General features: G+C 37.6%; 1 protein-coding gene across 5 annotated transcripts in view; it reads right to left on the bottom strand.

The window, feature by feature from the left end:
* Positions 1–24,537, bottom strand: part of SYT1 (synaptotagmin 1) — a 544,512-nt gene that overhangs the window by 76,707 nt on the left and 443,268 nt on the right. For all 5 annotated transcript variants that reach the window (XM_060656890.3, XM_060656888.3, XM_060656887.3 and 2 more), the window contains one exon: positions 23,399–23,516. In XM_060656890.3, coding sequence (XP_060512873.1) covers positions 23,399–23,516 — 118 coding nt within the window. The remainder of the gene's footprint in view (positions 1–23,398; positions 23,517–24,537) is intronic.

Here is a 24,537-nt window from a genome sequence, read left to right as displayed (position 1 = left end):
CTAATTTGTGGAGTTTTTACCATGAACAGATGTTGAATTTTGTTAAAAGCTTTTTCTGTGTCTATTGAAATGGTCATATGATTTTCTTTCATTCTATTAATGTGATGTATCATACTGATTTTGTGTATGTTGAACTACCCTTGCATTCCAGGGATAAATCCCACTTGATCATGGTCAATAATCCTTTTAATGTGCTGCTGAATTTGGTTTGCTAGTATTTTATTGAGAACTTTTACATTATATTCATCAGGGCTAATGGCCTGTGGTTTTCTTTTCTACCAGTGTCATTTTCCGGGATGATGCTTGTAAAATGAGTCTGGGAGTTTTCTCTCCTCTTGGTTTGTTTTGTTTTGTTTGGTTTGGTTTTTTGGGGAGGATAAGATTTGAGAAGGATTGCTGTTATTCAGACTTGCTTTTAATGTAGAAGTCTATGAGGCCACTAAACTAATAATCATCAATTGATTAAAAATTTTTTTCTTTACAAATTCATTTCTCTATATTCTGCAAATAGGATATGAAATCCAGCTTGAGTAGGAAGAACCAAAAGAATGATTTTCAATAGACTATTTTTCTTTTGGAGTGTTGAGAGTTTGTAATTTATGTGTCAAATTCTAGAGCAGTAGAAGATTTTATAAACTATGTCATACGTGGGATATTTCTAGACCTGTCCTGGAGAAAGACAGATATCAGTAAATTGGGGTTGGATTAGAAGGATTCTGTAAAGGTATTAAGCCTTGAGTATCTTCTGGTTAGTTGAAGGAAAGGTTTGTAAGAGAGGAAATAGGAGTGTGATAATCTGAGGAGACAAGTATTTTTTGTATGATGTATAGCATAAAGAAGGAATACAAATCTAAGGTGAGGATTAAAAGTGAGGATGAGAGTAAATTGCATGGTTTATGTCCTGTGCTTTACATAGTTAAGGATTAAATAACATGAAGACTAAATGAGAGAAGGAAAGAAAAAAAGTGAGAAAGGTACCTTAGTCAACAGCTTTCAAATGTACTCGGTATGATGAACACATATACCTCATCATGGCTTAGATGAAGAAAAAAAGGCAATTTTCCATGTTAGGTAAAAAGTTGAATAAAATAAAGTTTTAAGCTTAGTTAACTATGAACTGGGTATTTCCATTTGCTTTCCTAATTGGTATCATAAATTAAGGATGTTCCAAAGGTAGCCCATACTATCCATTCTCCCCAAACCTGGCATATTGCAGATTTCCCCACCCAGTGTTGAGCGACTGTGTTCTTGCTATTGCTCATGCCAAAACTGACGTGCCCATCTTTGGCTCCCTGATCTCTTTCATTGTCAGAGGCAAATCCTGTTGGTTCTCCAAAATATATCCAGAATCTGACCACTCTTCATAAATGTCCTGCTTCATTTTTGTCCTAGACACTTACTATGTAACACACTTTATATTTTACTCACCTTGTTGAGTGTCTTTATGCCCCTCCAGAATATCAGTCCATGTTGGAGGACTGCCTATTTTATTCACTGCTGTATCTTTAGCCTCCAGAACAGCCTAGTACATAGTAGGTGTGCTCTACCTCTTAAATTGATGAACACATAAACATATCAAGGAAAAAAGGGGAAGGGGTAACAAACACTAGATTAGAATTGTTCCTAATGGATTCAACAGCTATCTTTATGTACTATGTGCTTGCTTGAATGTTATGTCTCTAAATCTTGTATGTACTGTGTGGATTTCACTAAAATGCAAAGCCATCCTCAGGATTTTGGATAAAATCCAGAATACATATCAGAGAATACATATATCATAAATATATTTGAATACTTGTACAATATACATTTATTCATATACTATATATTTGTGGTCCTAAATAAATATATCCCCTCTTCTTTGAACAAATTAGTAATTGCAAATTAAAATTTAAAAAATCCCAGGGGATCTCCTCACCTTTGCATAGAGCTTTCCTGGAAAGAACTTTTTCAGAAATATAATTAAACTGTTTTCTCATGTACACTATCTCCTGTTTAATTTTGAGACTGGAGTGGTGACAAAATATGTGTTGGAACGTAATTATAAGCACTCCTTAGAAAATGACAGGGCTTTTCTAAATAACATATTTGGTGTGTTGAGTAAATTGTATATCATTTTAGCATCCTGGATATTCTCAATTTATAATCAGTCTTAAAAGATTGTAAAACCCAAAGGGAGAACAGGAACTAAGTTGTTTATACAACAATGGTAATGTGGCTAACATCTGAACTCTCAAAAGCAATTCTGTCATAAGTAAATGAGGTTAGATTTCAGGAGGCAGATAGGATTTCTTGGAAACTAGAAGGATGACGAAAACTGAAGTTACTATTTAAAATTCATGATTTAAATATAGTCTTACGAATTGCTCTATTTTTATTCTATCCTTGGCATTGATAGGCTTTCTCCATGGAGGCCATCGTTACCCATACACATCATAAGAAAAATGGGTAAGACTTAAGCTATTTAGACTTAAGTGTGAGGCGAACATGATAATCACTACACTACGGAAACGAGGCAGGCTAGACTTAAGTGTGTAAAAAACATGCTACATGAATCTCTCCAAAAGGAAAGATTTAAGAATGCATCACATAGGTGTTCACTAGACATGTATTAAAATGAATGAATGAAATTGAACAATAAGGAGCAATTTGAGCTAAAAATCAACATGGATTTTGTTGCTTTCTGGTTTGCCCTGGAACAAGAGTCCTAGAAATCTTGTGATGAGATAATTCATATTTGCACAATTTATAATGTGATGTGATATTAGATAGTAAAATATGAAGGTCTTTTGGCAATTTACACAGAAAAGAACACAGTCATTTGTGGGCCATTCATGAAATGGCCCATGAAATCCTAGGTCTCAATTTAAGTTATAAAGTTAGCCTGATGAATTTTTCATTGGGAAGATTTTGCTTCACTTTAAGTTTAGTGCAATATAAACCAGAAATTGCCTATTTTGAGAAAATTTCTCTTTAAAAAGTGTTTTATTTATTTTTGGGAGAGAGAGAGAGACAGAGTATGAGCAGGGGAGGGGCAGAGAGCGAGGGAGACATAGAATCCGAAGCAGGCTACAGATTCTGAGCTGTCAGCACAGAGCCTGATGTGGGGCTTGAACTTGTGAACTGCTAGATCATGACCTGAGCTGAAGTGGAATGCTTAATCGACTGAACCACCCAGGCGCCCTAAGAAAAATTTCTTGAGGGAAATACATCACTGGAAGAAGGGGGGAAAAAGCCATGTACCAAAATATAAAGTAATTGTAACGCTTTCAGGAAAATAAAGTTATTATAGATAGTTTCATAGAGATCATTTTTTCTCTCCATGCTTTTGATCCTCGTTTGAAATAATGATGCAGTGTATTTATCTTAGCAAAATAAGCAAGTATGGACACTGATAGAATGATAAAGTGGGAGAATGTTGGCTTTATTTTTTTCATTTCTTCCTTAACTACTTTGGAGTGCCTGCTCCATCAGACTCCATGCTAGGCGCTTGATGTACATAGGTGAGGCTAGGTTCCTGCAAGCTAGAAGGGGCATCAAACGACAAGTCAGTGATGAAACTCATTACTGGTGTGACACTGTGTGCAATAAGGGAAGCAAACAGTGCAATAATGAAGAAAAACAAATGCTCAGTAAGGGACTGTCTTTGGTTTTCAGATGAGGGGGACTGAACTCTAGATAGGACAAGACATTGGTTGGAGGTCATATGCTTGATGTGTGGCAGAACTGGGATCCTAACACACGTCAGACTGACTCCACAGCCGGGACTAGAATTGCCATTCTGGAGACCTGTACCCCTGGACCATTCCAATGAGAACTCCCTGCTTAAACCTCTTAATGGCTACTTCCCGCATCCAGAGCATAAAGTTCAGTTTCCTTGATCTGGCCCCACCTGTCTCTGTGACATCCTTGCTCACCCTTTATCACTGTAACTATGTTGCTTGTGGGCCATCTGTACTCCCCAGTCTGCTTCAAAAAGCTGTGCCTTTGTTTATATTGTTCTTCGGCCTGCCCTCTTGAGCTGTATACTCCTTTACTGGGTTATTTCTCCAGCAAGCCTCCGTGATCCTTCCCCCAACCCCCCTCCCCGCCCCCCAGCTGGGGTTACCTACCCTGCCTCTGAGTTCCAGCAAATTGCTATCAGTCTTTATCAGACCTCAGCGGATTACTGACTGCAGACAAAACCTGGCTGCTTCATGTTTATGTGGGCATGGGACAAGGTTTTTAGATTTTTAAAGGTTGAGGGGGGAATCAAAAGAATAATCTATGAGATGTGAAACTATATGAAATTCAAATGTCAGTGTCCACAAATAAAGTTTTATCAGAACAGCCACATTTATTCTTTTTGTAGTGTCCATGGCTGTTTGCATGTTACAAGGACAGGATTTAATAGTTGTAAGAGACCTTGAGGCCTGCAAAGCCTAAAATATTTACTCTCTGATCCTCTACAGAAAAAAAAACTTGTGAACTCTCAATCTAAATCACATACGGTATTTCTAAGTGGCTCTCCCTGACCTGGCTCTGAGCTTCCTTGAAGGCAGGCATCACATGTTATTCATCTTTCTATCTCCAGCTCCTAGCTGACTAGGATACTTAGCAGGTAGGTGTTTGATACATACTTGGTGAGCACATGACTTCATACTTCTGTCCCTAGGACAGTTCTTGAAATACTTGTAACAGCTCTTTTGCCACCCACAGTCTTCTCTTTTACAGGCTAAACATCCAGCCATTCTTATTCTTTGTGTGACACTGTGAGACCTGGCCAACCTGGCTTTACACTCTCTTTACATGTATGATTTTAAATTATGGTGTTATTTCTGGAATTTATGAACAGTTGTAGCATTTATTGGAACATACCATTTTTACATAAAGATCACACACCACCTTGGTAAACTACAATGTGCCATGTTTTTCTGGGTTAATGAAGAATTGACTTTTTTAAAGGAAGGAAAATAGAAAATTATATCACATTGTTTCAATCTGAGGTAAGACCAAGGAAAATACAGGCTGCCTGGCAGATTTTGATTTACAAACTAGAAAACTTTAGTTCTTTGTGGTCTCCAGTATGGAGTTAGATGCTCCCCATGGAGAAGAAAATATTAGAACTTCTATTTACTTTTAGAAGAACAAAAATAACTAGAGATTTACTAAGATTTGAGGTACAGCGCCAAAGTGCTGTCCTCGTTTGGGCATGATTCATACACTTGGGTTCCAGAGGGAGACATGGGAGCAGCACAGTGGAGGCTGGTGTAGCTGAGGGGCTCTCTCTGCTTTATTTGCTCTGTGTTTTGCTATATATTGCAGTTTATGTGACACAAATTATACGGATGTATGGATTATATTATTTAATTGTAACCAAACTAATTCCTCATGAAATGAGCATGTTGCTTACTTAGAGTGATTCCTGGAAAACAACAACTGTGGCTTGAAAACTTGATAATGCACATTTATTTCACACAAGTGAAAAATAAGACCATGGCAGAGCTGGCATCTCTCGGACTTCTAGAGTGAGCTCTGGGTCAGTCATGATTTAAGGTAAAATTGATGATCTATTTTAGGCTTCATTTTATTTTATTTTATTTTATTTTTTATTTATTTTTACGATGTTTTTATTTTTGAGAGAGCGAGTGAGCACACCTGAGCAAGTAAGGGAGGGGCAGAGAGAGAGGGGGACAGAGGATCCAAAGTGGGCTCTGTGCTGACAGTACAGAGCCCAATGAAGGGCTCAAGCTCACAAACAATGAGATCGTGACCTAAGCTGAAGCTGGATGCTTAACTGACTAAGCCACCCAGGTGCCCCCTTTATTTTTTATTTTTTATTTTTTAAAGATTTTATTTTTAAGTAATCTCTACATACAACATGGGGCTTGAATTTACAACCCCAAGATCAAGAGTCACATGCTCCACTGACTGAGCCAGCCAGGTGTCCATAGGCTTCATTTTAAAGATTACTGCCCTTTCTGTGGTAACATAATAGGTAATGCTAGGAGGTATCGATCATTAGACTCACACAACGTCATAGCCAGAGTGTGTTAATCAATTTGTCTATAAATATAATCTGGATAACTTTATTGTAACATACTAATGCCTTAATATATTCAGTTCACTTTGTTTTAATTCAATTCAATTTAGTTCAGTTCATATGATAAGCTCAACATGGGGGATAAATGAAAAGTGTGTTTACATTTAATTTCAACCCCTATGGGGGCCTACTGTGTGTTAGGCAATGCTAGGTGATGGCCCTACAAAAATGATCTCTGATATCAGATCTCTGGCAAAAGGAATTCACAGAGAAATGAGCCACAGGTACCTACAGTGTGTGATAAATGATGGCAAGGGATAACTTCAGTGTGCCACGGGAACACAGAAAAAGGAGTGCCTGGCAACCCTGATGATTAAAGAACCCAGTCTTATGAGAAAAGGCATTTATAGGACACAATCAAAGGAAGACAAGTTGGTGAACAAGTGAAATATGTGGACAGTGTAAAGAAACACAGAGTAATGAGGATGGGGCTAGGATATCTGGGGAAGATTCCTAGACAAGCAAATACTTAAATTGCTTCCACATAGGTGTTTGTTTGCTTGCTACTTTCTGCCAAACAGAAAAAGGAAGGGCAAGGAAAAAATGAAAGGCAAGATGCTGTGAAGCTTTTCAGCTCATACCTCTGAGGCACAACTTCTGAAATGATTAAAAGTAAATTAAAACTGCCCAGGAACTCACTGGCTGCATAGGATTGTCTTCCCACTGGGAAGCCACAGCTCACTGTTGCCTGGCCAGTCTTTTTTGTATTATGTAAACGTGTAAACACTAACCATTTTTTTTTTAACTTGTTGAAAAGAACACTGATTCCTTCTGGGCATTATTTTTCAGCAGAAATAAGAAACACTAACGAAAATGAATAAAGAGCAGTTTTTTTTTTCTTTTTTTGCTCATTAGGGCATTTGCTGTTTATCTGCGAAGTCACAGGGATTTCATGTGTTGGCATTTGCATGCACAGTTGGATATTGTTACTTTGTCAAAATAATCTATAGAGGGTATTAATTGTGAGTCAACGGACGATCATTCTGCAGCTTAAAAGCATTTATTATCTTCTAGGGTTGAGGTTTCTATGGTTTGGGGATTATGGCCAATTGAAATTACAGTGTGCACAGTCTAGACAGTGGAATGTAGTGGATAAGCAGATAAGCTTAGGTAACAGACACAGCTGGAGTGAGCAGCGGAGACCTGCCATTTATCCACTCTGTGACCTTGATCAAGTCCCTTAACTTTTCCAAGGCTTTGTTTTCTCATTTGCATTTGGGGATAATATTGGCCTCATGGGATTATGATTAGGATTAAATAAAAACTAAAGCATTGACTAGATGAGAGCTATTTATCATCGTGAGTAGTCTTTCACCCTTATTTTTTTTTAAAGGAATAAGAATAAAATAATGGCTCATAGGGGGATGACTGTGGCTTTGTGCTCTCCCCTGTACTCATATTAGCTTCAAGCTGGGCGTGATCTTTTAGTGTTTCAGTTCTCACCTAGAATGAGACAGTCTTGGGAGATTCCAGGTATTTATCAAGTTGATCGTATAACCTATGGGCTCAGTAGGGCACCATCCCAACCTAGTACATCTGCTAAGCCCGCTGCTAGCCTCTGCTTAGGCACTGAAATTGAAAGAACCCATTATGGATCTCCATTGCTTATTCCCAATAATCGCAGTTCAGATCTCTGCAGTTAACAAGAGTGAGTTCACTTCTTCCTCCACAAGTTGGCAGTCAGCTATTGTGTCCTCTAAATCTTCTCTTTTGTAGCCTTACCAGCTCCAATTCTTTGAACAGTCCCTCAAGTGACACTGTATCTGCCATCTGCATGACCCCGATTTCTCTCAGGATTTGCTTCAGAAAGTCAATGTCTGTCCTCTTAAGTGTGTTTCCAGAAACGAGTTCGATATTCCAGGCTTCTCAGGGTCGGGTATAGAAGCTCTGTTGCCAGAGTGTCATCTTTGAAATGAATAATCTCAGTTGGTAATAAGATTTCACTGCTGTTTCACATTTCTGATGAAATCATTTTGAAATTTAAATGGGAAGTTGGGCAATGACAAGAACCACCCACACCATAGTAGTGGAACAGAAATACAAAGAAATGTCTTTTTGCTCATTGACCCACTCAAGATATATCTATATCTATATCTATATCTATATCTATATCTATATCTATATATCTCTCTCTCTCTCTCTATATATATATATCCTATTCCTGTAGTTTGCTTACAAGTAAATAGTACGTTCTAGTAATTTGAATTATTAGTTACTCTTACAACATGAAAGATGGCTGAACTAATTTAGATTTTTAAAAAATTCAAGTGGCAGTTATAAGAATCAAAGTCTATGTTATAATTGTGTGTGGGCAAATTGATTTTAAATATACATAGATTGATAGAATTTGGTTTGAGGATAGTATTTTCTTTAGTTTTGAGCTAAACTTCCAAAATACTTTAATTTTGTTTTGTTGGATTTTATTGCAGGATAACTGAAGATCCCTTTTATTTAAAAAAAAATAGAAGTAGCCCTGGTTGCAATATGTTTATGGAGAGTTTTTTCAACTTGAGAGTCAGGCTGGAATATATGTCCTAGTTTCATACTCATATCTGTCTTAGCATCCTGTAAAGCTCTGACATTTTGATCCCTGGAGTCTGGAACGTAGATAGTCTTCAGGTTCGTAGCTTCACAGAAAATGTTACCTAAGCAATTGGTTTAAGTAACCTTGGGTCAGGGTGGCTGGTTTGAGAGAGGCCCAGTTCAACACTACCAGTGTGGACATAGTTAGCACTTACTTAACTAGCAAGCCAGAGTAGCATAGAGGGATCCTCCATGTGTAGGACAATACACAATACACAACAGTTTGTTGTTGTTGTTGTTTGTTCATTGTTTTTGTTTTTTTTTGTGTGTGTGTGGTTTTTTTTTTTGTTTTTTTTGCATTTCTCACCTAGTTCTTTGAGAGGATTTTAAATGAGCTGCTTTTCATATTGGGTATTGGAGCAACTCACTTGATTTAAGGTGAAGACTGAAGAGTAGATGGATAATCCAACCAGTTTTCCATTTTTTAACATGCCAGGCTGGGCATAGTCTGGGGATGTGTTTGAAACAGAAAGGGAAATTTCAGCTGGAGGAAAACAAGCTGAAGAGAGAGTCCAAGGACTGCAAGGGTTTGGGAGTGCACATGGTTACTTCTCTTGTTTCTGGTGTTGGTATTATTTGTGGAGATTTGAGAATTTATAGAGCAAGAGAAAGTTGGAATCCTCATCATTGAATTAAGCAGCAACAGTGGATGATGAATGCAGACTCCTATTGTATTCAAGTAGGGTATTCATTAGCCAGGTCGCCATTATTTGGAAAGACCAGCGGGTCTGGGGGTGGGGGTTGCTTTGGGGCCAGGCCCTGCCAGTTGCAGTCAAATCAGCATAGCAACAGCGGTTTGCATCTTCTGATGTTTCATTTTAGAAAGAAGGAGAGCTTGTCTAGCAACCAAGCATTAACTTGATAATTAGGATGTCTGAGGCCTTGTTCTTCCTCTTTATTCCTATTTGTTGGCCCAATTAGCTGTGTTTGTCTTGGGCTGGTTATGAAGAACCACTTGGAAGACAATTCTGGTATCTTAGAATATTCCAATAAATGACTTAAGGAATTGAAGGTGGTAGCAATATACTACCTGAGAAATATACTGTTGGTTTTATTTCTTATAAAATAAGCTGGGTCTTGTGGCCAAATAACAGAAAGGAGAAGCAGAGTTTTCTGGTTAGCCTTAGGATGTTCTCCTAGGTTAAGTTAGCCTAAGCAGATGACTGCCATCCAAATAATGGGGATGCATTCTTTAAACACATGGAACATTTAGCCATGTAGAAACATATTTTCTAGGAACCAGGATATGGTGAGGAAAATAGTTAACCCAGAACTGTCTTTTGGCTTAGAAATAATCATTGGTACAGTGCTGTCAACTTAGTTTCCATCTGATATTACTTCATTTGCTTAGGCAACAGCGTTGCTGTCCTTGATACCCCAATTGTGTAGATGAACAGACAAAGATCAGAAAGGTTAGGTTTTCCGACTCTAGTTGCTGTTCCCTGGCTGCTGCATCCTGCTGTTCTCACAGGAGAGGGTCTGTTTATGGCCGAGTTGCAACTCTACTGGAGGCCAAGCAGCCAAGGACAAATACTGGCATTTTCAGATAGGTATTTATTATTAGGCTTTGCCCTGTAATAACGGTTAAATCATGCCTTAGGCATGCCTTTTGGCAAGGTCAGGGCATGTATAAAGCATTTCTGTAAAGTTAAATTCCTGTTGGGAGGCTTTTAAGGTTTTTATATTTTAATGAAGTTATTAAAATGAAAGTTCAGACTTGCATAATTCATAAGCATTCGCTGCCTCTTTTAAAATCTCTGCCACTAGACTATTTTTTAAAAATTTTAGTGAAATTCTCCTATAAAACATGAACACATCTTTCAGTTAAGATTAAAATAGATTTCTAATTATAGTAAACTACTGCTTCATTGTAATATAATAAACTCTTTAGGCTAGTTTCATTTATCATGTTTTCACTGCATGCAAAGAAGGTACTACAAAATTCAGGAGTATTTTTAAAGATTATTTTCTAAATATACACTTGGAATTGCAACTTTTATATACAGCTCTCAAATTTTAAGTAGTTTTATAAAGTCGAGAAATTCTCTTAAATGTTGGCTTTGACTTTTGTAAAGGTATACATTTTTATTTTGACTTTAGTGACTCTAATACTTTCAACTTAGTATCAAAATAATGCCACTGGATTGAGTATTTTAATGGATTCAAACTCCTGCAAATATAGCTGATGAAAATCTGAAAATCTACAAGCTAATGACCTGATTTACTTTTTGTGCTCTTTGCAATCAATCGAGGTTGTCTTTTTAAGCAACGCATTTTTAGGTTTTGAACTGAGGGTAATTGCATCTTACTTTAAAATCCTTTCTTATTTGGAGGCATGATGAGACTGTATAAATGTAATATTTTATCTTGTGGCAACAGGAGCCAGTAATAGAAGCAGCAACACGAAAATTTCAGGAACATTAAAAAAATGGGAAATTTCCCCCGATTTCCCCCCTCTTTTTGAAGCTCTAGGACTTCTTTGTATTACAGGGATATTAATGCCTTATCTGCTTTCTTCCAAAAAGAAAGCAGGTAGTTGTCTTACTTCCATTTATGGCATTTAATAATAACTTGGGAGGAACTGACATCATTATCATATTATATTCCTATCCAGGAATACATCATTCTTCTATTTAGTTTAAGTCCTTTGAAATTAAGTAGCTTTCCTCTTAGAATTGTGTTTATAAGGGGATTATTAAATATATAATAATACATCCAAACCAAGGGGTGCTAAGCACCTAGTAGAAGTAATGGCACATCTCTACGTAGTGCAGTCTCTACGTAGTGTAGTCGTCTGGAAGGATCTGTGTTGTATGTTGTTGGGTGAAAAAATAGTACAGAATATGTTTGATATTATTCCATTTTTTTCAAAATGCACATATTTATGTGAGTATGATTTATATAAAGCAGAAAAGAAAAATCTATAGATGAAATTTCAAACTGTTTCCTTGAGGCAGTTAACTCTTTGTGAATGGGAAGGGATTAGAAGGACTAGTTGGGGGACTGAATTTTACCTCACATATTAAAGGAAGTGGTAGGACTATAGGTTATTTTAACTACTAACACTTTTCTATAATTTTAAAATGAAAAATATAGGGAAATATTGTAAGAGTACTATTTGTGAAACCATTTGTTTCCTTAATTAGGATATGAAAGGTGTAATATTATGAACAGATGGTAGTTGTAGTATTGAAAGCTATGAAATCTCACAGTTCCCTGTGTTTAAGTACTCCGCAACTGTACAGTCACTAAATCTGCATTCAGATCTTTTTGGTTCATGGGGGACACTTAATTACACTATCAGATTGTTGGCTGAGGTTAGTTTGAAATCTGTGTGTTTAAGTCCATCAATTGTGTTGCTTTGGTTTTGGGTAAAAGTGGTTACTAAGGATATAAAATAATATTTCATTCATATTTTAAGTTAAAAAGTTAATTTCCTAAGTAAACTCTTAAAATCATTTATTTGTAGAAGAAAAAATTCAAAGCCTCCTAGTTTTCCAGGGATCACTAAGAACGATATATACCAAAAGTAAGGTCATTAGCAATTCAAAAAGGCAACCAGCTACTATGGTCTTTGATTTCTTTCATAAAAAGTTAGTCTATAAAGCAGTGAACAAGTAAGATGATGAATCATTGCCTTATCTGTTCATGCTGGGCAAAAGATGTGACTAGTGGACCATTTTTGTCTTCACTGCAAAATGTCTTTATGACTGTCATTGAGAAATAACTGTAACGTGTACATTTCTGGCATTTCTGGTTCTCCTTTCCTTTCCTTTATCCCCTGGAGATAGTCTGTTTCATTGTGAGTCCCCCCCCCCCCCATATTTTTTTTTTTTTTACTACTGAAGGGGGTGAGGGAAGGAAGGAATAAAAATGTGAAAATGACAGTTAAGATAAATTCAATAATTATATTTTATTATTTCTGATTTTGTTTCTTAGTTTGCATACTAGAAATAGCTATGTGATGCCAAGAGGATTTCATTAGTGAAAAAAAAATAAGTCAGATCAGTTAGAAGATGAAGACATAATAACCAGTTAGACTGGCAGAATTGACAGGTTCATAACGGGTTGTTCAGACAGGGGACAGTGAGGTCTGTTCCCCTAACATAATGTAGGTGGAAACCATCTCTGCTCTCCAAGTAGCTCATGATACAGCAGGTGGAAGGACTGAAGAGGGAGAAAGCAGAGTGATAGGTTTATAGTGGAGATCAGGAATATGAGATTATGGGATGACGTACATATGATATATTATAGTCACCTCTACTTCCAAAAAAATCAAGTATAATTTTTTTAATGATGTTTTCAATGTTAATTTCTCTGAGCATTGTTGCCCCTGTTTAAGACTCAATAGTATTTTCCATTTTTGTCACCTGTTGTAGCCTAAAGGGAATCTTGTAGCCTCATAAAAGAGAAATATGGCAGATGTTTGCTACATGTTTTTAATACCCTTATTAGAAAAACTCTACCAGGTATGGATAATAAAATCTCTTGAAGCTTAGCAAATGTAGTTTTAAAAACCAGAAATATTATGGGACTCTAGTCTTGTCAACACAATTACCTATTAGAAAATCTAACCTTCCCTATTTGTTCCTTGCATAGTGAATGGAGAGCAGAAGATAGAATGGTCAATTCAAGGACGTGAATATAGTCATTCTGGGTTGGATTATGGGGATATGCAGCTGCGAGACCTGTTTCTGACGGTTACCCATGGAAAGGTATGGGGGTCCTATAACACAACACAAAATAAAGGTTTAGAGATGTCCCCTTTTTAAGCCTATAACTCAAAACAGGTTTACACGTTTATCTCAACCTATTCCATCTTCTAGAGTAGCAAGTTTTTACTATCCAACTACAAAGAAAATTTGACAAAGCATTTTTAGTTGAAAGATGAGATCATTCTGAATGGCCTTCCTTTTATGTATTCTCTTTGAAACATCAAGATCCCTTCCTAATTCTAGCATTGTGGGATGGGATAAAAGGTAGGTATTACCCTAGCTCTGTCAGGATATTCAGACTTTAGTCATATGTCTGCTCAGCTTTCCTTTCCTAGACTACAAAGTCCCAATATTCTAAGCCTGTCCTCACAGCCCCTTCATCCCTCTGTTTTAGCCACTTCTTCTGGCAGTTGGTCATCTAACACTACCCATCTTTCTTGAGGTGGGCGGCTATAACTATATGTACTCCACACATGTGTGAGCTTTAGTCTGTGACAAAGGGCATTTCCCCCCTCTTGTATTTATAATAATTCCACGACAGCACCAAGCCTGGTTGGTTTTAGCTGTGTGTTTGGTGAATGTCTTCAGTGGATGGTTCTATGTGACCTTTTTCTTGGTTTATAATTGATCTTATTTTATACTAATTTGATTTTTTTTTTCCTTTCCTTTCACTGCATTATTTCTAAGCTTGCCCACACTGAAGCTCATCTATCCTATTTTGGCTTACTCAGCCTAGCAAGATCTTTTCATTTATCCTCTGAGCTTGGATTTCAGTGACTGGAAACATTTCTGTTACTTTCGAAACGGAGAGTTTCAAGGTGATACGTAAAAATGTCTTAGTACAAACCTCTTTGGAACTTACTATTTCCACTTCTCCATCTGTGGATTTCTATTGTTAACATTTTTAAGCCAAGCTCTATTTTCCTGGTAAGTTGTCAGGTGCAGTTCTAATTTCTTCAGTGTTATTTAAATGTGATTTTTGACTCACAGAGCTCCAATGCATTTGACAAAGGGTAATAAGCTTTTGTGTTATAAAATCCTGTTGCCCCCTTTTCCCAGTAATAGTACACACTGTCTTCCAGAATCAACCCTTGATAAAATTGAGTAGTAGATAACATTTTTTAGTCTTTCTCTACCACCCGATAGCCATACAAATCCTTAGATTTGGACTTTCTTCCACGATGTTTTAGCAACATCCCTCCACTTCTGCCAGTTATACAGTTGAAACTACAGTTTGGCATGTCATCCTCTTTAGTGAGCAAAGACTCCATCACTAAAGTAACATACCAAAGAAATGGAGACTGTCCTTCAGCATGGAAATCTATTAATATTTGTTGTCTGATCATAGGGAGTCATTGATCTTGTCTTTGCTGTCTAACCAAAAACTAAACAGTCAACACACTAATTTATATTAGTGGCTTCCATGATGGAATTTTAGTTTGGGTTTAAAGGAATTATGGAATCAGGTAGAATTTTTGGCCATCTCTGGAACTGTAACGTGTACTTAGCCATCTGTTCTCCAGGTTAAGCCTAGTGAGAAAGGATAAGGACTTAGAAGTCCTGTTTTATTCATGGAGTCTGAAGACTGCTTGGGTTGCCATTGTAACTCTGCCAAAAACGAATTCTGTGACCTTGGGAAAGTTATTTACCTCTCCAGTTCCATCTAAAAAAAATAGCGATAAAAATAGTGTCTACCTCCTAGGGTTGTAATGGGATTAAATCAGTTAACATATATAAAGTGTGGAGACCCGTGTCTGGCTCACATTGTGCTATGCAAGTGTCTGCTGTTATTTTTACTTATGTATCCAAGGACTGGCGTGCTGCCTGGCGCACAGTGGGTATGCAAATGCTATTTGTTGAATGATTGGATATGTACCTGCTGGCTAAAGGACTTCTTTAGGCGTTTTTGTGCTAAATGTTCTGAACTAATACACTTGCTTCCTGATTTCAAATCTAGCCCACACCCCACGTCTGCTCTTATTTCATTGAAGCCACTATTATTCCTTCAGGCATAGCATCTCTGTCCATCCTGTGGTTACTGTGCTTGGGTCTTAACTTGCATTAAACTTTAACATAGCCCCTTTTAATAACTCAGTTTCTAATATCGAGCTTAAAGATTTGTCATTGTCTTTTTTTTTTCAGATCAACTTGTTCACATATTAGAGATTTAGATTGTTTTATCAACATTATAACTGAGTGTTTTGAAGTGTCATGGAAATTTATATCACAACATCCAAGCCTAAAATTATGATGAAGACTTCTGACATCGCAGCCAGTTTATGCATATTCCTGTCCCGTTAGCTCAAAATGCCTATTTATTTGCGTATTGTTTCTTGACCCTGATATCATGGCCAATTAATTTGTATATCCTCATCTAATTGGCTAAAATAAGTTTTTGCCACTTTATTTGTTGGCTTAGCTCCCAGCCTAGTGACTTTTAGCTCAAATAACTTGAAGTTGGAGTGGTTTTCTCTGTCATGCTTTTAGTACGCATGGAAGGACAGATAAGGGTGGTGTCATAAATGTATACAGGAACAATCTACTGCTTTTGTCTTTCAGTAGGAGAGACTGAAAAAGACAATTTAAGCATGTGGACAAGGTATTTCTCAAGAAAGAGGATACTAGGCTGATGAAATAAATAGATCTCATTTAAGGAAATTCCATTCTCTGAGGCAAAGGATAGATTCTACATCACTGACAAGAAAAAAATTCCAACTTGGAATTCGGGTGACCTGGACCTCAGCTAAAATTATGATGTAGCATTTAAGCTCCTAAAGTAAAGTTTTCTTTAAAAAAATTTTTATTGTGATACAATTGACATACAACATTTTATAAGTTTAAGTATACAACATGTTGATTTAATACATTTTTATACCGCAATATGTTTTCCTCCCTGGCTTCAACTAACACTCTCTTTATACTTTGTATAAAGTATTGTTTTCAAATTTAAGAGGCATAAGAATAACATGGGGGGGGGGGGGACTTGAATACAGCTTCCAGTTTCCCACCCCCTTGATGTTCAGTTATAGTTTGGTCTGAGGTAGTCCCTGAAATCTTAAATTTTAACATGAACAATGGGGTGATTCTCATATAGGTAGAATATGATGTCTTTATGTGATGTGATACTCTATCTACCTACCTGCCTGTGCCTGAAAGAATGATCTGCCTCTGCTCATGTGTGGTTTCTATGTGGAATCTAGTGGTTCCCAAGGTTGGGTGAGTTGCTTTTTCCTAGGTGACTTCAAATACTTAGATTGGCTCTATTTTCCAAATTATATTTTTAGAACAGTATCTGTAAGAAGACAAATATATGAACAATTTCAAAATTGTATCTTGAAGAACAGTGTTTATATAGGTATGAAGGGCTGGGTGGGGCTGGCAGAGTAAATCTTATGGCCTAGGTCTCAGTGGCTCAACCACACACTGGCAGCCTCCCACAAATGGGCAGTGACTCCTCTGCCACCGAGTTCCCTTTCTTCCTCCTCTCCCGTAAGTAGTTGCTGCAATTTGTGAATTTCCTTGCCCTTTCTCTTGGGGACTTAGATGCTTTGGGGGATCTCTCCTATAGCGCTACCCTTTGCTTTTCACAGTATGAATTCCATAGTAATAGGACAGGACTGAGGATGACCAGGAAGAAGACTGGGGGGTGGGGTCTGGGTGGAAAGTGAAAGGGAGAAAGATGACCAGGGAGAACACTTTCAACTACATTTCCTCCAGCTATCTGTCAGGATGTCCCTGACTTGATCCCATCTCAGGGCCACCTCTCAATTCCTGGACGTTTAGGAGACTGCTGGAATAGGCGCTTATGACTCTGGTCCTTCATCTCTATTTTCCCAGCACCTTCTTGTTGCCATGCTTTATGTGCTTTTGTTGTTCCCCTCACAATTGAGGTGAATACGACCCAATCAAGGAGACAGGAGAGACAAACTTCTGACTTTTAGCTATTTTCCGTGGTTCTCAGCAGTACAAACCATTTAGAAAAATTTCAAAAGGGACTATGTGCTAGCTGCAGGGAAAGAGGGAAATGGAATGGTCTTTGAGACATTTTTGTATTGAGAATCAGAATCTGGGCTTCAGTCCCAGCTATGCCGTCTACAAGTCAGGTGACTTTGAATGTCAGTAACAACAAAAGCAGTTGCCAGTATTGAACACCTCCTATGTGTCAGACGTGGAGCGAGATGATTTATGGACATTATCTAATGTCTGTAAGCCTCAATTTTCTGAGAATACTACCTTCAGAAACTACCTCACAGGTCCATCTTGAAAACCACATGAGAAAACCAAGTTAGAAAAGGATTTCTAAACTAGACAGTGTTCTGTAACTATGTTATAATGACTTAAGAGTTAAAAAAAAATTATCAGATTTAAGATGAAAAATTTCGACCTAATGGAAATTTAAAAGCCATCTTGCTGATTCACAAGTTTGGTGTTTTCTTCAAATAGCTATATCCTTAGGTTAGAAAAACTTCAAAATTCTAACTGGTGCTATAAAGTCCAAATGAACTTAGTCTTGAAATTACTCATTAAAGCTGTACTTAGAAGTCTTAAATTTCTGGTTTGAGAGCTCCCCCCCACAACACTCACTCACTCACTCACACACACACACACACACACACACACACACATATGCGTGCACTTACATGGATACACACAAACAAAAAACAAGTGAGAAAAGCAGTTGTTGTAATATAAACAGGGACAAGAGATTGTGGTAGGAGAAAGTATTTACTCCTTGAGAGTCTGCACAGGTAAAAATACACAGCTCAGAAATATAAGACATACAACCCTATGCCTTTGAGAATCTTCAACATTTCTAATGCTTTCAATTTCTTTGACCTCTTTGCAGACTGAATGTTAGTGTCCACCCTAAAATTCCTATGTTGAAACCGAATCCCTGATGTGATGGTATTTGGAGGTAGGACCTTTGGGAAGTGATTGGGTTGTGAGAGTGGGGCCTTCATGAATGGGATTATTGCCCTATAAAAGAGATCCCAGAAAGCTCCCTTGCTCCTTCTGTCATGTGAAGACCCAAAACTAAGACAGCCACCTATGAACCAGGAAGTAGATTGTCACCACACACTGAATCAGCTGGTGCCTTGATCTTGAACTATGAGAAACAAATTTCCATTGAAGATACCCAGGTTATTATAGCAGCCTAACCTATACCCAGTATTATTATAGCAGCCTAACCGGACTAAGCAACCTAACCAGACTGTTGAAATTCTTCCTCAGTTTTCACAAAGAGATAACATTTATTTGAAGAGAAATTTACTCCAAGCACACAGATGTATAAAAGGCTGTGAAGATATTGAGAAGCAGTTACTAGGCAGAAGGCTAGATTTTTTTTTCTTTTTTTCCCCCCTACAAGTACAGGGCAAAAAGCCCAATTCATTTTTTACTTTACCAACTTAATCCTGAAGGATAGTCTTGCAGCCTACAAGATTCAAGATTTCAGTACAAATAGCTAGATTCAGAAACTCTAGGTGTTGCTCACAAATACTTCAGAATTGGAATATTAAATATGCAAGTGTAAAGATCTGCTGTAGACATGTGAATGGTCCAGTCAAGTTTGTCACTGTAAGAAGGGTTGGGATTTGCATGAATTGCTATGTGGGTATGTGACAGAGGCAAAATCTTTATGCAGTGCATTTTGAATTTCTACAGTAAGAAAGAAACCATGTAGTAGAATAGGAAGAAAACTTGTTTAAAGTTTTTTTCCTTTTTTTCCCTAATATTTCTTATTTAATTCAATACCTTGTCTTAATTCACTGCTCTGTGCAAAACATGGGTCTACTATCATTTTGCCTTAAATGACCAGCCAATCCTATTAAACAAAGAAACCTTTCTTTTTCCCCATTCTATCAAATAATTGGTTAAACTATTAAATGGTTGCTTTCACATTTTGCATCTTTAGCCCAGGATTTCATAAAGTTACTAATAGAAATAATTAGAATATTTCGTGAGCACTTGTGTGTGCCAGATACTACGCTTTATTTCTCACAGCACCTTTATAAGAAAGATCTTATTACTCCCACTTTATAGATAATGCAACTGAGGCTCAGAAAGCTAAAGAACTTACCCAGTGTCAAAGTGCCAGTGGTGGTAGAATGGGATTCAAACCCTGGTAAAACAACTCACTTTGGTTCCAATTAACAAGCCATTTCCAGCAAATGTAGTTAAACATTTGAGTTACCTGGAATGATCTCATTATATAATTTTGGTCTCCTCGGACATAGGTCAAATTACTTTGAGACAGACCATCCAAGTGCTTACAGTTATTTTAGTGGTAAGTAGGTTAAACAAATTTGAAATGCAAGACTTGTTTTTTCAGGCCATAGCTCCTTGGTAAATAATTCATGATTCATTCAGCAGCTATGCTCAGTGCTACCAGTCAGTGAGGGCATTGTGGGAGATATAAATACAGAGCACAGTCTAGTGAGAGAGAAGCGTGATGTTTGAAGGGTGTAAACAAACTGCTGTTGGCATTTAAAAAAGGGAAAGATGTGTTCTATTGGAATGGATCAGAAAAGGCATCATGAAGTCCCTGCACCCAAAATGTTCTCTCTCCCAGACACCCCACGGCTCACCTCCTCACCTCTTCCAGGTTGTTGCTGAAATGTTACCTGCTTATCAGGCTTTCTCTGAGCACCCCATTTACAACCACTCCTCATTATTTATTTCCCTGCTTTGCTTTTTCCATAGCACTTAGCACCTATTGGCATACTACATGCTTATTTATTGGTTTCCTGTCTCCCGAAATTAAAATGTAAGCTGTACCAGGGCAGGGTCCTTTGGCTGTTTTGTCCACTGATACAAATCTAGTCTAAAAACAATGCCTAACACAAAAGTTAGGGAAACACCATATATTTGTTCAACCGATGAGAACATAAGACTTAAGGTTGGCCTGAGGAATGGATAGCATTTAGGTAGGCATTATTGGGGGGAAGAATTACAGGTGAAGGAAATGACTTATAAGCAAATAGTGGAAGCAGCAAATTACATGGTCTATTTGAAGAACTGTGTGCTGGTCAATTTGGTTAAATTATAGAAATACGGTGAGACGTAGTCTGGAAGGACCTATGTTATGTAGATCTGAGTGATTGACTTAATTTCACAGGCAGATGGAGCCCTTGAGATTCAGAGTTTTGAAATATCCTTATTTAATATTTAATAATTAGACAAAACAGTTCCAGGTAATGCAAATGTAGGGGTAGACCCAGGGTGTGTGGGTCCTGAAGCTACTATAATTTTAGACCCTGGCAAAACAGCCTACTTGGATTCAAGTAATTGGCCATTTCTAACAAATGTAGTTTGGCATTCGAAAAATAAAAAGAACATAAAGAAGTACAGAGAAAATGATGAATGCTAAATTAGATATGAACTCTGGCCTTGCCCCTTTCATGTCACAGTGCTGAGTTGGTGCAGTGGTTAGGAGTCCTCCCAGCAGCCCTTTCTTTCCTCAGCAGCCACCAATAACCCAATTACACATGGAAATGATTACAAGCTACATAAATATATTCTGCCAGACCCAACTTCTGTTCTTCACTAACTCTCAGAAATGCTTGTAGCCACTCAGATGATGCTAAACAAAAAGAGATGGATGGTGGCAGAGAAGTCGGAGACCCAGACTGTGACAAATTGTGAGTGAAATATCCGGGATCATGGGAACTCCTTTTTAGGATCTTGGAAGGAGACAGAACAAATGAGGGACACTAAAGTTTTATTGGTTTCATGGTTAAGTCGCTTCTGGAACTCTGTGAAAGGGAATGTGATGGATTGGGAGATTGGAGGAGTGCAGGATACAGGTGATGAGGAGATGGTCGGCATGGGAGTTGGAAAAGGAGCATGTGAGGGAGGATACAAGGAAGCCACCTAGCATGGGATTCGGCCATTGACCCAAAGGAAAGAAAGGTCAAAGGTGTTGGAAGTTCTACCTCAGGATACTAAGTAGTTACCTGGGAGTGAACTGTTCTTAAAGCTAAACATTTCTCTGTACATTAAATGCTCTTTTGGTTTAGGTTTGAATACCCTACACTTATTAGGTTACTGGTGCCCAAATGACTACATCTTTGGCCAGTGGAAGTGTCTTAGGGGTGGCTTCCAAGTCTTTTGACATGACCCCTGTATTCTCTCAGACCTTCCTTGCTTTCTGGTGAGATGAGATATTCTAGGCTTGTATATTTCCTGCACCATACCTGGAACTACCATTTCCTTAATAAATACCAGGTTCTTTTAATTAGAAACCGTATTTTCATATTTTCAAGCCGTATCTGGTGTGAAGGGTGCTCATTACCAGTGGGTCAGTCTTTGTTTCTGGGCCATATCAAAGGACAGAGCCAAAAAAGGTATGCGTGTATAGACATATGCATATATATACATGCATATATTTTTCCATCTTAGGCACATGAGATTTTTTAAACATTTTTAGAGGAAACTGCTTTAAATTTGCTCTATTATTCTTTAAGCAATGAGAGCAGTAGGTTTTTTTTTTTTTAATGTTTATTTATTTTTGAGATAGAGACAGAGCATGAATGGGAGAGGGTCAGAGAGAGAAGGAGACACAGAATCTGAAGCAGGCTCCAGGTTCTGAGCTGTCAGCACAGAGCCTGATGCGGGGCTCAAACTCAGGGACCGTGAGATCATGACCTGAGCTGAAGTCAGATGCTTAACCGACTGAGCCACACAGGAGCCCCTGAAAGTAGTAGGTTTTGCAGTGGAGCCTTTGTGGTATGAATTAGTGCAGCTTTCTCAGGCAACTTACTTATAAAGAGAAATAAACTTAAATACCAGGAGAATTTGGTTGACAAATTAGTAGTTCAGTAAGTGGAAACTCAGTGTTAGCATTTTTGAGCTGTTATGCTTTAGAATATAAAATGACCATGCTGCATTGGGACGACCTTTTGAAGTTTGCAATATTTTCATTAGAGATAACACTGAATAACCAGTAATGTTGGTTCTAACCCCACAGTCACAAACAATGACAGCCATAGTCCATTTATGATGACCTTATGGCATATAAAGAAAACTTCTCCTACTTTAATAATTTACTATAAAGTTAAAAATACAGTTACACAGAACAGAAAATTAAAAAAAAAATCCTGTTGTGTAAATCCGTCAGTTGGCTTTGCTTTTGAGGAAGAGTATACTTAGTTGTTTTTTTTTGTTTTTTTTGTTTTTTTTTAAGAAAAAATAAGTTTGGGTTATATAGAACTTCAAATCCAAAGGTCTCTTCCATCCCCAACATAAACTGTAGAAATAAATGTGTTACCATGGGGATTCACCCTCAAATAGGTTTTATTGCTTATTTATATTTGAAACAATGCATCTTTAATAAAACAGTATCACTAAAAACTATGTTAGGCTATCAAATACCTCATAAATAAGGCTTTAAAATTTTTTTTGGTTATTTTTGAGAGAGAGAGAGCATGTGAGAGAGAGAGAGCATGTGAGCAGGCAGAGAGAAGGGAGACAGAATTGGAAGCAGACTCCAGGCTCTGAGCTGTCAGCACAGAGCTCGATGCAGGGCTGGAACTGTCAAACCATGAGATCATGACCTGAGCTGAAGCTGGCTGCTTAACCGACTGAGCCACCCAGGTGCCCCTCTCATAAATAAGTCTTGGTGAAGACATTATTTTTATGTTACAGGTAAATTTTGGTCAAAAAAAAAAAAAACAACTACCACAAAAAATGGTCATAGGCATTGCCTTTTAAGAGAAGCAAAAAAAAAAAAAAAAAAAAAAAGGAGGGAAGGGGGAGGCATTCAGTGCTGTAGAACTGATGACTGATACTCTGACCATGAAACTGGAAAATAGACTTCATCTTTTATGCCAATTGCAATAAAGTGAGAGTGGCTTCTGGAGCACTGTCTTGGGATAAATTCTGAGACCACTTCCAGCCTCCATGGGAAGGAAATGGTAATCAGTAAGGACAGAGGATCCACAGTATGTATGCCATGCATCTGGTACCCATGATGAAACAGCATTAAAAACAAGCAAATCAGTAAACATCACAGCCTTACCAGATAAGCCACCCACATCCATCTTCTTCAGGTTCTTTGCCTCCAGAATGACCACAGTCAGCTTGCCAGCAGTAGGTACATAGCGAAGGGAGAAGCAGATATCACCCAGTTTCTCTTGCTGTGAAAACCAATAAGAGAATATGTGACTCTGTGAATGAAGGTGAATATAGTTTGTACACATACATTGCAAATTCCTCAGGAGGAAGATTAGGACAATTAGAATTTGAAAGTGCTCGGGTTCATTGGCATGTACCCAGTGGTCTTTCATTCACTAAGATCTGAAGAGTGATTGTAACCCATTTCAGTTTTAAATAGCTCATCTATACTTTATCATTCATCAAAATATATCCATAATTCAACAGTTCAGGAAATGAGACCGAGATGACATTTTTAGAAATTCCACTCTGAATAGCACCACAATGCTTTTGGCACAATTTCATAACTTTATTAAATGGCTTTGAAAAGAGCCTAGCACTCCTTTAGCAGAATAAATCTGCCTAAATTTTTGTCTTTTTACCTTTCAAATAGGATTATGTCTACTACTTTATATTTAGATTTTTGGGAAGAGGACTTGTATTACTGTTAGACTGACTTTTTTAAAGAATTTTTTTAATTTGGAATTTTTATTTACAAGTAAGCTCTACACCCAATCTTGAGAGCAAGAGTCAACATGATTTACCAAGTGAGCCAGCCAGGAGCCCTTGGACTGAATCGTTAATGAGAAATTCAGAATTCCTAGGAGCGGAAGGGCAACAAGTAGAAGTTTTTGCCTATTCAGTTTTACTCATTTCAAGTGAGATCTGACTATTCCCTTATTCTCCCCTTACTTGTACAAATCTAAGCAGTAGGTTGGAAATTTGAAATGTACAGTCATACAAAGCACCTCCTAGCCCCTCAGGTTATTTCATTGCTTTCCTACTTTAGGCCTAAGGAACAGTCACCAGTCCTGTACTCTGACATTTCTGAACATTTGATTCAGTTTAAAATGATGATATTTAGAAGTTTTACTTTTTCTCAGAAAGAACTCCTATGGGTTCGCAGCCCTTAGTACCTTCTTAGGATAACTAATTCAGAGCCATGATATTGTTCAGCATGAGTAGAATTCTTGCATTCACATGTGTAAGTATGAGAATGGGCGG

The sequence above is a fragment of the Panthera onca genome, chromosome B4 (assembly GCF_046562875.1).
Source record: "Panthera onca isolate mPanOnc1 chromosome B4, mPanOnc1 haplotype 2, whole genome shotgun sequence".
Lineage (NCBI taxonomy): Eukaryota > Metazoa > Chordata > Mammalia > Carnivora > Felidae > Panthera > Panthera onca.
The sequence above is the reverse complement of the archived record's forward strand: the minus strand, read 5'-3'. Positions and strand labels throughout refer to the sequence as shown.